Source organism: Gobio gobio (assembly GCF_949357685.1).
Source record: "Gobio gobio genome assembly, chromosome: 7".
NCBI classification, from domain to species: domain Eukaryota; kingdom Metazoa; phylum Chordata; class Actinopteri; order Cypriniformes; family Gobionidae; genus Gobio; species Gobio gobio.
In genome coordinates this window covers 2,019,430-2,035,177 of record NC_137103.1, presented here as the reverse complement: position 1 = coordinate 2,035,177, position 15,748 = coordinate 2,019,430, and the positions used below count along the sequence as shown (strand labels likewise).

The following is a 15,748-nucleotide window of genomic DNA, read 5'->3' as shown; positions in this document are numbered from 1 at the left end:
AGGTGGTGGGGGTGGTGGTAAGTTTAAGTCAGGGTCATCATCTATGCTGGCTTCACTTTCATTTTCAGAGTATATGTATAGATCACTAAAGGTAGTTATTAAATCTTTGAGGGGTTCTCTGGGATTGGTAAATGAACCAGTGGAGAAATCAACCTCTGGCACGCACTCATCCCTATCCAGAGTTATATGACTTTCCATCTTGAGTGAACTATTCTACTTTCCCAACAAATATTCTGGTCCCTATTCGGGCACCATTGTATAACGATTTCCTTGATTTTACAAAAGAATTAGTTATAAATCTGTTTTTATAGGGTTTGAATCACTAACTATATTCTGTTTACGGTACTCTGGACGTATTTAATACTGACCTGTGATGTACAGGTTGTTGATGTATGGAAAACGATACACAAATACTTCTCACTAATTTTCATCTTTTTTTTACTTTCAATCTCTTTCATAGGCACACACAAATATCTTACACATTTTGCCCCTCAAGAATCAACAGCATAGCAATGAAAGTCTTATCTGTTTTTGGGTGATGATGACGATGAAGATGATGATGATAACAAGGACAATAACATTGAAAGTTCATTCACCACACCCTAGGAATCAATGGCCATGAAAGCCCTTGTCCAAAAATGCATCCCAAAGTTTCCCCAGTGCAAACCTCAGTGTTGATATCAATATCACAGCAAACCCGAAAGTTCAAAATTACATATGTGGCATAATCCATTTTCAGTATCGTGGATTCTCATCGTGAATCGTGGATCATCGTGTCCGGACCGTTTCCTACATACAGACGAGGGCATGAAAGGTTCAGTAGACTATTTGCTCTAAATGAATGGTTATTGTCATGCTGTAATGAACAGAAGCTGCTCTCTGTAAATAATTGGAATCTTTTCTGGGAGCGGCCTAGGCTTTTCCGTGCTGATGGCCTGCACCCCAGCAGGATTGGAGCGGATCTTCTGTCCGACAACACAAATGAACTAGAGGAAATGACTAGCAGTATGAGCACCATTTTCTCTAGTACATTAGAAACGGTTGCACCGATCAGATTAAAAAAGGTGAGAGAGAAAAGTACTGCACAGTGGTACAACAATATTACTCACGCTATCAAGAGAGAAACTCGTCATCTCGAGCGCAAATGGAAACAAACACGTTTAGAGGTCTTTAGAATCGGGTGGAAAGACAGCACTTCCCGTTATAAAAAGGCTCTAAAAGCAGCCAGGGCTGAGCATTACCATAAACTGATAGAAAATAACCAAAACAACCCCAGGTTTTTATTTAGTACAGTGGCCATGTTAACAAATAAACGCACATCAGCTGAACAAAATATTCCAGTACAGTTTAGTAGTTTAGAGGAAGGAATTTACCAGCTGGCAGGTGTTGTGGGCTCTTAGACATGGCACATTCCCGGCATCCCCACACGTACCTTCTGACATCAGCTGACATGTGTGGCCACCAGAAGTGCTGGCGTAGCAGCGAGAGGGTTTCATTGACCCCAGGGTGACCAGTGCCCAGTGATGTGTGCGAGGAGTGAATGAGAGGGATGTGTTGTGCTCGTGTGAGGTACTGCAAGCCTGGAGGGCGGCACGTTGGTGGAGGCATTGGTAGAGGGCAAGGTCTCCTTCGACCAAGTGATGGGGCTAAGGAAGAGCTTAGTGGGGAGAATGGGTTCCTCTTCTTCCTCGGACCGTTCCTCGGGGCCGTGGATGCGGGAAAGGGCATCCGCCCTGATGTTCTTGGCCCCAGGTCGGTAAGAGATGTGGAAGTCGAATCTCATGAAGAAGAGAGCCCATCTGGCTTGTCGGGGGTTGAGTCGTCTTGCCTCGCGGAGATACCCCAGGTTTTTGTGGTCGGTAAGAACCAGAAATGGATGCTTGGCGCCCTCTAACCAGTGCCTCCACTCCTCCAGTGCGAGCTTGATGGCGAGGAGTTCACGGTTACCAATATCGTAGTTGACCTCCGCCGGGCTGAGCTTGCGGGAGAAGAAGGCACATGGATGGAGACGACTGGGGTTCCCCTACTGCTGAGATAGGACCCCACCCACCCCGGTGGTGGAGGCATCCACTTCGACGAGGAAAGGGAGGTCAGGATCGGGGTGGACCAAGAGGGGAGCGGTCGTGAAGGCATCCTTCAGGGTCTGGAAGGCTTGGTTGGCGGATGGGGTCCAGGACAGAGACTTGGGCTTGTTTCGGAGAAGGCTGGTGAGGGGGCTGGCGATGGAGCTGTAGTTCTGGATGAAGCATCGGTAGAAATTGGCAAACCCTAGGAATCGTTGGAGTTCTTTCACGGATGATGGGGTTGGCCAGGACCGGATGGCTTCCACCTTCCTCTCATCCATCCGGATGCCACTGTGATCAATGATGTAGCCGAGAAACTGCACTGAGGGCTGATGGAATGAGCATTTCTCGGCCTTAAGGTAGAGCTGGTATTTCCTTAGCCGTTGAAGGACCTCCGCAACGTGACGGTGATGGTCGGCCAGGCTCCGGGAGTAGATCAAGATGTCATCAATGTAGACCAGCACGAACCCGTGGAGACACTCCCGGAGCACCTCATGTATGAAGTCCTGGAATACGGAGGGGGCGTTGGCGAGTCCATATGGCATCACGAGGTACTCGTAGTGTCCTGTGGGCGTGACAAAGGCGGTCTTCCACTCGTCCCCCTCACGTATCCGGATGAGGTTATACACGCTGCGGAGGTCCAACTTCGTGAACACAGTTGCACCACGGAGATGTTCCAGGGCAGCTGCGACGAGAGGAAGGGGATATCGGAACTTCACTGTGATGTTAGACAAAAGAGAACTGGAGCGCTGCTGGAATCCCTTGTATCCTCTGGTGCTCTTGGAAGGGTTAAATTTGGAAAAAGAATTTGGAAAAAATCCAAGTCAAGGCACTCAATAGGATGCAAAAGTAAAAAGCCTTTATTATTTGGGCTAAAACATTAAAACACCAACGCGTATCGGCCCATTGGCCTTCATCAGGGTGTTGGTAACAAACAGACAGGATCAAGCAATACTTATAGTTGCATTGGTTTCAGGTGTGCCACTTAGGCACTTGCAACAAAATTTTTGGCCACTAGAGGCAATAATTCAGATAATGGCTGTTGCCAAAAGTAGGACTATACAAATACAAGGCAAAATAAGAGATCTCCAAGTGGAAAAAACAAAAAAACAAAAAGAGTGACACCAATACAAACATCTTGTGTACTCCACACAGTTATGTCCCTGAAGTCAATAAATGTGAATAGGCTAGTTACCCATCTTACTTCTGAATTCATTGTCAAGATAGTTCTACAACAACAGAAGAAAAAATGTTATGGGCATTACAGTACATTCAAAGAATAGTCAACATTCACGGACAACAATACACGGTCCCTAATGAGACACAGCCATTACAAAAAAGGTGAGAGGTCAAAATCTTCATTGAGACCTGGATGACTGGTGGCCCTCAAGGAATAGATCCAATATGTCTCCCTTTGTTTAAGGCGTTTGATGATATCCCCACCCCTGGCATCAAGGCGAATAGCCTCAATGCCCACTACTCTTAGGGTCGAATCACTCCCATGTTTTGCGTCTATATAATGTTTGGCCATTGGATAGTTCATATTTCCAGTCCGAATGGCATATCTATGTTCAGCTACCCTGTCTCTTAGTCTCCTTTTAGTTAGGCCTATGTAAAAACATCCACAAGTACACTCTAAACGATAAACAACATGGGTGGTATTGCAATTTATAAAACTATATAATATACTAATAGTGTAAGTCTTATTGCTAAAAACATCCATAAATTTGTCAGTTTTAGCAATATTCTCACAATAATTACAATTGCCACAAGGAAAGTTTCCCTTGGGTTGACGAAGCCAAGTTTCACGTTTAGGAGCAGGGAGGTAACTTCTTACTAACTTGTCTTTAAGTGTGGGGGCCCTCCTAAAGCTGATCCCAGGGGGTTCCGTGAATATTTCCCGTAAAGTCGGGTCACATTCAATAATGTTCCAGTTTTTCTTTATAATGTGTTTAATCTGGACAGCCTCCTTGCTGTAATGAGTGACAAAATAGGGTTTCTGTGTTGATACTCTTTTGGGTCTAGACTGAAGCAGGCTCTTCCTTTCAAGTGATTGGGCTCGATTATGAGCTTGAACGAGAGTTTGTGTTTGATAACCTCTTTGTCGAAAACGCTGCTGCATATCCATAGATTGATACTGGAAATCCTGGTCTGAATCACATATACGCCTTAGTCTCTGGATCTGTCCAAAGGGTATGTTATCAATAAGCCATGAGGGATGAAAACTATTAGCATGCAATAAGGTATTACGATCTGTTGCCTTTCTAAAGATAGATGTATGTAAGAATCCCTCATTATCTTTTGAGATCCGTAGATCCAGAAAGTTAATAGCGTGTAAATCATAGTCCAGACTAAATTTTAGGTTCTCATTTAAGCTATTTACATATACATGGAAGTCTACAAGTTCTTTTTCTGAGCCTGAGAACATCAGAATCACATCGTCAATGTATCTACCCCACCACAAGACTTTATCTTTAAAAGGGTTAACTTGGGAAAATATATAGCGCTCCTCCCATAAGCCTAGAAACAGATTGGCATAATTGGGAGCAAAACAAGCACCCATTGCAGTCCCCTTTTCTTGTCTATACAGTTTGTCTTGAAAGAGAAAAATGTTGTTCTTTAAAGTCCACTCAGTAAGTCGCACTATAAAGTCACTGGGAGGCATCAAATGTTCAGGTCTGGATGAGAGATAGTGTTTTAAAGCCTCTAGACCCTCGTCATGTACAATATTGCTGTATAAAGACTCCACATCCATTGTGGCCATAAAACAAGAGCCTATGTTACCTATTTGTTCAATTTTCTTTAAAACCTGTGTAGTATCTTGAATATAAGAAGGTAAATCTGCCACAAATGTCTTGATAAAGTAATCCACAAACTTGGAAGCAGGTTCTGTTATTGAATCATTCCCGCTGATTATCGGTCTGCCAGGTGGATTTTCCAGATCCTTGTGGACTTTGGGGAGCATGTAAAAAGAAGAATAACGTGGGTGTTGACAAAGCAAAAACTCATATTCTTTCTTAGTGATCCAATTATGTAATTTTGCCTCATTAAGCAATTGCTCCAGCTCTCTTCTTATAGTGTCCATTGTATTGGATGAGGGCTTTGAGTAATACTGAGTGTTGTCTAGTTGGCGAAGAGCTTCACTTATATACTTCTTCTTGTCCCACACACAGACAGCACCACCCTTATCAGCACTTATTATGATTATATCATCTCTCTCCGAAAGCCACTTGAGTGCTTGAGATTCATTTTGTGTGAGATTATGCTGGGTGATCTTTTTTTGTTTACTGTAAAGCTTTTCTACTTCATAGGACACCTTTTTGGTGAAAGTAGTCAATATGGGATTTGTGGTACACGGTGAAAAAGTAGATTTAGGCCGAAAAGAAGAGTTTACCGTGGTGGTTGAGTAGGTACCTGCACCCTGTGCGTTCTGGGAGTACCAGGCCTTCAAATGTAGACTTCTGTAGAATCGATAGAGGTCCACTTTGGTGTCAAATGGTCTACTTGAGTTTGTAGGAGAAAATGAGAGACCCTTGGACAAGACAGAAACGCAGTCATCAGAGAGGGGGAGATCTGAGATATTAATTACTACCGATGCTTCAACCGGCTCCTTGTGATTGGTGGTTCCTGAGAGTGGGTTCCGCCGCTTTCCACCCCTCCGCGTTTTCCTCTTCCTCTTTTGTAAGGTTGGTTGTGCTGTCTGGGGCGAAATTCCAAAAAAGCATTTCTGTCATACACATCAGCAATTTTGTCACGGTCATTAGTGACATGAGTTTCATCATAGTTCTCATCATCAGTGCTTGGAAGATTAAAAGATACTCTTCTTTTCGTCAGGTGTCCCTTCTTGCCCCAGCCGTATATAGAACAATTACTGTAGTCATTGCGGTCTCGCTTAAATTTGATTATTTTGCCTTGTTTCAATTTAGTTGACAGTTTATCAAGATCTTCTTTTAATTTATTTTCAAAAGGCAACCTGTGTTCCTCTGTTTCTGTCTGAGTGAGCTCAGATTTCAATTCTTCAATCTGAGATTGTAACACTGACTTCTGCTTTCTGGCTTCTTCAATTAAAATTTATGGATGTTTTTAGCAATAAGACTTACACTATTAATAGTTTTATAAATTGCAATACCACCCATGTTGTTTATCGTTTAGAGTGTACTTGTGGATGTTTTTACATAGGCCTAACTAAAAGGAGACTAAGAGACAGGGTAGCTTAACATAGATATGCCATTCGGACTGGAAATATGAACTATCCAATGGCCAAACATTATATAGACGCAAAACATGGGAGTGATTCGACCCTAAGAGTAGTGGGCATTGAGGCTATTCGCCTTGATGCCAGGGGTGGGGATATCATCAAACGCCTTAAACAAAGGGAGACATATTGGATCTATTCCTTGAGGGCCACCAGTCATCCAGGTCTCAATGAAGATTTTGACCTCTCACCTTTTTTGTAATGGCTGTGTCTCATTAGGGACCGTGTATTGTTGTCCGTGAATGTTGACTATTCTTTGAATGTACTGTAATGCCCATAACATTTTTTCTTCTGTTGTTGTAGAACTATCTTGACAATGAATTCAGAAGTAAGATGGGTAACTAGCCTATTCACATTTATTGACTTCAGGGACATAACTGTGTGGAGTACACAAGATGTTTGTATTGGTGTCACTCTTTTTGTTTTTTCCACTTGGAGATCTCTTATTTTGCCTTGTATTTGTATAGTCCTACCTTTGGCAACAGCCATTATCTGAATTATTGCCTCTAGTGGCCAAAAATTTTGTTGCAAGTGCCTAAGTGGCACACCTGAAACCAATGCAACTATAAGTATTGCTTGATCCTGTCTGTTTGTTACCAACACCCTGATGAAGGCCAATGGGCCGATACGCGTTGGTGTTTTAATGTTTTAGCCCAACTAATAAAGGCTTTTTACTTTTGCATCCTATTGAGTGCCTTGACTTGGATTTTTTCCAAATTCTTTTTCACTGTGATGTTATTGAGTGCGCGGTAGTCGATACAGGGCCACGAGCCTCCATCCTTTTTCGCCACGAAGAAGAAACTCGAAGCAGCAGGGGAGGTGGATGGACGGATGTAGCCTTGCTCCAGCGCCTCCTTGATGTAATCCTCCATGGCCTTCTCCTCCGGAAGAGAAAGGGGATAGATTTTCCCTCTGGGCACTGGTTCACCTGGCAGCAGATCGATGGTACAGTCCCATGCCGATGGGGAGGCAGCTTGGAAGCCCGTTGGGGACAGAAGACGTCACTGAAGGGGGCGTAACAGGCGGGAACATCCACCGATCGTCTCTCTACCGGACTCTCGATGGACGTGGCACAGACAGGGAGATCTTGGGAACGCGGAGAGGGACGAATCGGTGGAGATGGGAAGCAGTCCGGGAAGCAGTTGTCGCCCCACTTCAGGACTTCTCCCGTCTTCCAGGAGATGACTGGGTTGTGCTGCTCTAACCACGGGCGCCCAGGATGATGTCAGCGGTGGACTCCTCCAGAACCAGCAGGTTCCGAGTTCCTGCACAGACCTTTCCACCACTTTCTTGAATCTCTCACATTCACGCTCCATACGATACACCAACCGATCTTTCATCCCTTTACCCTTGTTCTGGAACTCTTCTTGTGATCAACATCCACTCATCGTCTTGACACATTCAGCAACCCGTCCTTCCAGCGCACTGACTTTATCAGTAAGTTGTTCTATGAGGTTGATAACAGACTCAGGAAGTGTCTCTCTTTCTACTGCAGGTGGTGGTAAGTTTAAGTCAGGGTCATCATCTATACTGGCTTCACTTTCATTTTCAGAGTATATGTATAGATCACTATATCACTTATCAGAGTCATCACGCCTGAGACAGGTTTATTGAGGATGTCATGTCGATGAGGCAATTATTAGATATGCATATTATCAGATATGAATATTCGAAAGATCGGAGTCATCACGCCGGAGACAGGTTTATTGAGGATGCCGTGTCGGTGAGGCAGTTATTAAACAGGAATATTCAAAAATTCAGAGTCACCACGCCGGAGACGGGTTTATAGGGATATTCGTTTCATTTAGGACTGTGATTCAACATATCTTGTTCAGTGCTCAGTCTCTACACTACATTCCCATAATGTTTGCTGGACCAACCTAAAATGTTATTTTTTGGTCCTATTTAGGTCCTTCAATCACATTTGTGTGTGTGAATCAATGTACACATCACATTTCCTTATAAAATATGGTTCCCTAAATGTTCTGCGATCATCCTGCATCTCGGAGTGTTTTGGGAATGTAAAATTTCTAGTGGAGAAGTTCCTGTCATTGGAAGAACATGCATTGGTGATTGTGCAGTCTTTGTGCAGAACATCAGATGGTGTTCCTGCTAATATGGCGGAGCCTTCCTGAAATGCACTGCGGAGTAAAAACCTCATGATGTAACTCCTCATTCTATGATGGTGTGATGCTGCCAGGGCCAAAGCCTCTCCCAAACACATGTTGATGATTTCCCATGCAAACCAGTGTCTTCTTGCTCTGATTTTGCCTGATTTGTGTAATTAGCTTAGCAAATATTTTACATCATGAATTTGTCATTTTGCTGCTTTTTGATGAAGCTGGTTTAAATACACAAATGAAATTGGGTGTGTTTTGAGCCCTTAGTCACGGCTATATTTCAGAACATCTTCAGAATCTTCCATTTTTAGCAGCGGATGAGAGGAGCTCATCGTGATCTACACAGCGATGGAAGGAAGACTGATTCAGCTCTTTCTGTTTTCAGGTCAGTTTTTATTACCCTTTATTTTATAATTTTTTTCTTTATAATTTTTTATAAATATTTTAAATACATTTTTCCAATTAATGTTCATTTTATTACTTAATCATCTGTTTTTATGGTTATTTTTGAATTGCAAAGCACTTTGAATTACCATTGTGCATGAATGTGCCATATAAATAAACTTGCCTTTTATGAATGCGTGTTTTATAAACATTTAAAGAATAAGAAACTTTATATTTGTATTCTTGTGTCCTTTGTCTATCATATGCATAACATTTTAACGACTCGGCTTCATATGTTAATACATTAAATAAGCTCAGAAAGGGAATTATGTATTTCACTGCATGAAAAGTGGGATTTTCGACCCCGTAAACGCCTGTATACTCCCGGAAATCTCCCTAATTTTCGGCAGTTTTCGACAATTTAGAGGCAGCGAACGTCGCGTTCGTCTGTGCCACAAATTGTCGTAAACGAACCATGACGTAGGTGGAGAGCCCCCTGCTGAGAGACCGCGCGGAGGTGCGATGCCTCTAATTAGCATATGAATAGCAGCGAAACCAGAGAGTCAACGGCCAGACTTGAATTTACTCACTTTTAAACAAGAAAAATCCCTCGTGATTGGTTGGCAGATCACTGCAAACCAATCATTATTGGTCCCCCTGGCTCATTATAAATGTAAACCCCAATAATAATAATAATAAATATATAATTTATGTTGTAATAATTTATGTTTTATATTAATGTTATTGTGCTATGAAGTATTCATACCATCAAGGAATATATGGGAAAATGATACGGACCGTGCCGTTTATTCAAAGAAAGAGCTTCATATAAACACACAGCTGTTCATTCAAAGAAAGGGCTTCATTTATAAAACACAGCGGTTTACTCAAAGAAACAGCTTTATTGTTAAACACACAACTATGTACAGTGCAGCAGTAATGTCTCGTAATGTAATGTAAAGTTCGGCGTGCTCCAGGCTACGAGAGGGCGGTGGCCGCACAATCCATCCAGACACCCCGTCAACAAAGCGTCTTCCTCATCAGACATGAGTTCAATGGTCGCGGACTTCCAAATGTCCACCTCAGCCAGCACACTCTCGCTTCCAGCAACTGTAATACAATCCATAAAGACAATAAGCAACCTGGAAAATACTCACATTGACAAAAAACGGATCTAATATAATAAATCTTACCCTTTTTCTTCCTGATCGACTCTGAGCTAAACTTCGTAGTTTCCGCCTGCGATGTAAGTTCAGGTTGTTTGTATCTGAAGCTCCGGCGTGTCGATTCATAATACGTCTTACAGGCAGCTGGAAAACAATTACATGAGACTGGTATCAATAAAAACAGTCACGGTAAAATTAAACAAGGAATGAGAAACACATTATAAGTTATAACTTACTTACACAGAATGTCGTCGTGATCAGTGGTTAAATCTGGACTCGCGGAAATCGCTCCAAGCAGATAAGAGCTCACGGCTTCGTTATGAGGCGAGGATAGTCTGTGTAAACAAAATGTGCAGTTTTAAGCTCGGATCTATTAACGCATCCATGTCCTTATACAGCTGAATAAAAGCATATTCTTTAAATCGTAACGTTACATTACCCATGCTCTGGTTCATAGCGCCTGCAGTTTGCCTCAGAGTTGTGAAGACGAAGACAGCCTCCTGAAAAAGTCCAAAAAGTTGGTCGCGTCCAGGAGTTGAAGACGGCGTCCTGGAAAAAAGTTTAAAGCTCGTCTTCTACGCGTCATGGCCATGACCTCGACCTCGCACGTGATTGGACTAGGGCTCTACTATGGAACGCGCCCGGGGCCAAATCTCTTTATACGAAACGCGTGACTTGTGATCGTGTTAACACGCACTGTTTGTCCGCGTCAATGCAGCAATTTTTTACGTGTTTCTTTTGTATGTGTAGACATGCACATTCTGGTCGTGTAACAGGCATACACACACAGTCGACGCACAGTTTTAACATGTTAAGAAGACACATTTGAACATGTTTCTTAACGCGCACATTCTGTACATGTCGAAGTGTAATATATATATATATATATATTTTTTAAAGCAGACTTACCTTTAGATGTAGCCTAGGCTACATACATATTAATATAAGATGTTAATTAATTGCTTAACTGACTACTGTGCTAGAGTAAAGTAGCCTAATGTTATTAGTAGCTTAATATTATACAATTATTATAATTTATCTATATGGGTTATTGTTTGTTTTTTAAAGCTAGGCTATATATAATTTCTAAAGTATATATAGGCTAATTTACACAGCACATATTTATAACTGAAAACACACACACACACACACAACTTTATTCACTTTCACATAATAATGTTTTTGTAATTTGGTGTTTAGTTTGTTGTATAGTTTGTTTATACTGTTCTGTCTCTGTTTTGTTTCCAGGAACATCTGATGAGTGCTATAATAAAATGACTTCATTATATTTAAAATATGTTTTGATATTCATTTTATTTATATTATTAATATTTTATTTACCCATAAACGTGTCTCTAGGAAGCCATAAGTTATAGAGACAAGAATAACTTTTGCCATTTAAATGCCACATTAATTTACTGAGGACCCATACAGCCAATGATCATGTGTGAAAACACTTATACATAAATTGATCACTTAGAAATCAAAACTCAGGTTTGAGAAAGAAAATGCATACAACAAAATATATTGTTTCATAGCAGCTTCAGTAACAAGTTCAAAACAAATTCTGCTGTAAACCGGCTCTAACAAGCCAATATAGTGTCAATATTCAGCTCAAGTGACTTCAGTGTTGATTCAGTTCAGTTGATTTCAGTTCAACTGTAAAATTCCTCAGATGTGCATATTTGTGTGTAGTTAGATATATGCAAAAACAACATTTTTGGAAGAGTTAAAATAGTTTTGCACAAAGTGTTGCTTTTGCAAGAGATGTCTGATGTTTTGTGTGTTTTGTGTGTAGAGTTACAAGAAATGGAGCCATATTTTCAGAAATTGTGTGTAAGCAATTAGATAAAACTGTAAATGAATCCAGTTTATTTTAGTTCAGGACTCGTAGTCCAGGTGTTAGTAATCTGTGCTTAATCTTTGTTCCAGGCAACACGTTTTTAACTCACGATTAACTAGATTAAGGCCTACTCTTGGCATAATTTAAACCCTGTCCAGGAAACCACCTCTTGTAAATCTGCATTGATAATTCATAAAATGTGGTGTGAGCTCAATTTAAATGACAATTACAGAAAAACACAATCTGACTAAAATAACTATTAACACACAAACTTGTACTTTTCACATTTATGATTAATAGCCATTTAGAAATCATTCACAGTGCAGGGTGGAAAAATTTATGTTGGTATGTAAACTGTATGCTTTACTTGATTTATTTGTGTGCTTTGGTTCATTGTCTTGTTGCATCACATAACCTCTCTAAAGGTTGAAGACATGAACTGCTGTCCTGTATTTTTTTTTTACATAACATTGGTTATTGCTAATGACATACAGAGTAATTAATCTACACTGTGAGCCCGGACAAGTTGAATCTACTTAAAAAATTGGAGCAAACTGGTTGCCCTAAAAATGTAGTAATGTGAACTAAAACGAGTACATTTAACTTAAATTTAAGTTAACATTTTAACTTAAACTTTAAACTTGTTTTGGTTAAAAAAAATTCAGAACCTAGATAAAACTCCCCCTGCTGCTACTCTGATTTGCATTTGTGTAGCTCACAGCATGTTCATTTACATGATAAAGCCTCTCCTATAATTAAGGGGGGGGGGGTCATGGGGGGACGACTGCCAAGCAAGGCCCACGTCAATTTACGACAATTTACGGCAGTTTTCGGTGTTGCCTGCAAATTGCCGTGCACAGTCGTAAACCTGAAGTTCCACGGCAATCTACAGTGCCACATACTGACGAAAATCCCACTTTTCATGCAGTGTTTATATTTATTTATTCATAATTAATCGTAACGTGTTATGACCGAATTATAAATATTTAAAATCACCCAAAAGGGAAATTCCTAACCTAAGTATTTGTACAATATATAAATAATTAATAACAATGGATTTTTACATTAACTATATATATATATATATATATATATATATATATATATATATATATATATATATATATATATATATATATATATATATATATATATATATATATATAAGTACAGAACTAGAAAAAAAAGTTTGTTGAGACAAACTTTAAGTTGGCTTGAGAAAGCCTGACCAGAAAGTTTGAAGAAGTTTAAAGAAGTTAGAAGTTTAAAGTAGTTTAAAGTTAGATTGATAGATTAGTTGAAAGAAAGAAAGATGAATGAGTTAGAAAGAAAGATGAATTAGATAGAATGAAAGAAAGAAAGATGGACTAGTTAGAAAGAAAGAAAGAAGAATTATAAAGAAAGAAAGAAAGATTGATTAATTAGTTAGAAAAAAAGAAAGATGGATTAGTTAGAAAGAAAGAAAGACTGATTAGTTAGAAAGAAAGAAAGAAAGAAAGATGGATTAGTTATAAGAAAAAAAAATAAAGATTAGTTAGAAAGAAAGAAAGATGGATTAGTTAGAATGAAAGAAAGAAAGATGGACTAGTTAGAAAGAAAGAAAGATGGATTAGTTAGAAAGAAAGAAAGAAAAACAAAGAAAGAAAGATATATTAGAAAGAAAGAAAGATTAGTTAGAAAGAAAGATGGATTAGTTAGAAAGAAAGAAAGATAGATCGGTTAGAAAGAAAGAAAGAAAGAAAGAAAGAAAGAAAGAAAGAAAGAAAGATGAATTACTTAGAAAGAAAGATAGAAAGAAAGAAAGATGGATTACTTAGAAAGAAAGAAAGATGGATTAGTTAGAAAGAAAGAAAGAAAGAAAGAAAGAAAGATAGATTAGTTAGAAGGAAAGAAAGAAAGATTAGTTAGAAAGAAAGAAAGAAAGAAAGAAAGAAAGAAAGATGGATTAGTTAGAAAGAAAGAAAGATGGATTAGTTAGAAAGAAAGAAAGATGGATTAGTTAGAAAGAAAGAAAGATATATTAAAAAGAAAGAAAGATTAGTTAGAAAGAAAGATGGATTAGAAAGAAAGAAAGAAAGAAAGAAAGAAAGAAAGAAAGAAAGAAAGAAAGAAAGAAAGAAAGATGGATTAGTTAGAAAGAAAGAAAGATGGATTAGTTCGAAAGAAAGATAGTTAGAAAGAAAGATAGATTCGTTAGAAAGAGATAGATAAATAGAAAAAGTTTGAAGATAGATAGATAGATAAAAACAGTCTTTAGATAGATAGATAGATAGATAGATAGATAGATAGATAGATAGATAGATAGATAGATAGGTAGATAGGTAGGTAGATAGATAGATAGATAGATAGATAGATAGATAGATAGATAGATAGATAGATAGATAGATAGATAGATAGATAGATAGATAGATAGATAGATAGATTAGTTAGAAAGAAGATAGGTAGTTTAAAGCTTAACTGAGTATCAATGGCTTCTAGCAGTTTAAGTTAAACAGTTAAAACAGTCATGAACCTTTGGTCAATGAAAGTCTATGGGATTTTTATGATATTTAATATTAATTTTCAGGAAAACCGTGAGTCTGATCAGTTAGAAAAGATACAGCAACGCGAGTCAGAACAGTCTGAAGGTCTGAGCCAAGTTTGGAGTTTGTAGAGTTAAAGCTCTAGGAGGAGATAGTCAGAAATTTGGGTAAGAAAAATAATAATAAGTTTATTAGGATTTCAGTAAGTTGGCTTTCTCAAGCCAACTTAATAACCTTTAAAGAATTAATTTCAAATTGACTGATCCGTTCGTCCGACAGTACCATCTTCTTATCAATTCTCATGAAGTTTTATTCTTTCTATCAAATCTACAGGATGATTATCCTTCTGGCCGTGAAGAATAACTTTCTGATCTATTAGAATATTAATTAGTGTACTCAACGATACTATATGAAAGCCTGTAGAAAAATCTGAACTGTGGTTTGTGGTTTTAATAATTGATACTACAAATACATACGACAAACAAAGAATACAGATATACAGAATAATCAAGAAACGGCAATTTCACAAACAGTTAACCTCGAGAGCCAGCAATGAATAACAATCACCTTAAAAAGGAGGCACAGCTTAAACGCATCTAAAGTTTATCTAAAGTAAAAGTGGAAACCTGCATGGGTTTTGATCTGAGTAAAGTGAGATGTGTGTGTTGAGCTTCTCAGAGCGTGTGTGAGCTGAAGCTTTCTCTTGGTTCTTCCGCGATCGATCCGCAGGGAGTTTGAAGGTAGTTGGCTTTTAAAGGCAACATATGCCCAACTTTTCTGAAATGAGCAATGTGAGACAGTCCAGACGTTACAACATACTGTATAACAACACTCAGATAATCTGCATCTCTGGAGGACCTACATTTGTCTTCATTTTTCACATGCAAGATGGACTCTGAATTAATTCTCTGTCTGTTTAAGTCTCATCTGAAATCTGAATAATTGTATTTGCTTTTAGAAAATGCTAACGTTTTGTTTTCTGTTTGTTCATCAGGGTTTCTCTCAGTGATTCTGTGCAGCTCACATAAATATATTCTGATCGGAGAGAGTAAAACATGGGCCGAGGCTCAGGAATACTGTCGACAGAACCACTGGGACCTGGCCACTGTACAGACTGATGAAGAGTGGATTGAATTCAACAAGTCAAGAGCTGGACTACAACTGAACACTTGGATCGGACTGTATGACGACGTGAACAGCTGGCGCTGGTCTTTTCAAAATGAAAACATCACATTCATGAACTGGGATGCGCCTCAGCCAAATACTTATATGGGAAAAGAATATTGGGCATATTTTTATTCAGATGGATATTGGAATGACTACAGATGTGAATCGAGACTTCCCTTTATTTGTCAAAGCGGTAAGAAAATACTATTTCAGTCTTTCTACTTCAAC

At 39.2% G+C, this 15,748-nt stretch overlaps 1 protein-coding gene across 1 annotated transcript in view; it reads left to right on the top strand.

Annotated features, from left to right (window-relative positions):
* LOC307128853 (putative C-type lectin domain family 20 member A) overlaps positions 1-15,748 on the top strand; it is a 50,782-nt gene that overhangs the window by 15,703 nt on the left and 19,331 nt on the right. Inside the window, exon 2 of the mRNA XM_079820864.1 lies at positions 15,348-15,713. Within this exon, the coding sequence (XP_079676990.1) occupies positions 15,348-15,713 (366 nt within the window). The remainder of the gene's footprint in view (positions 1-15,347; positions 15,714-15,748) is intronic.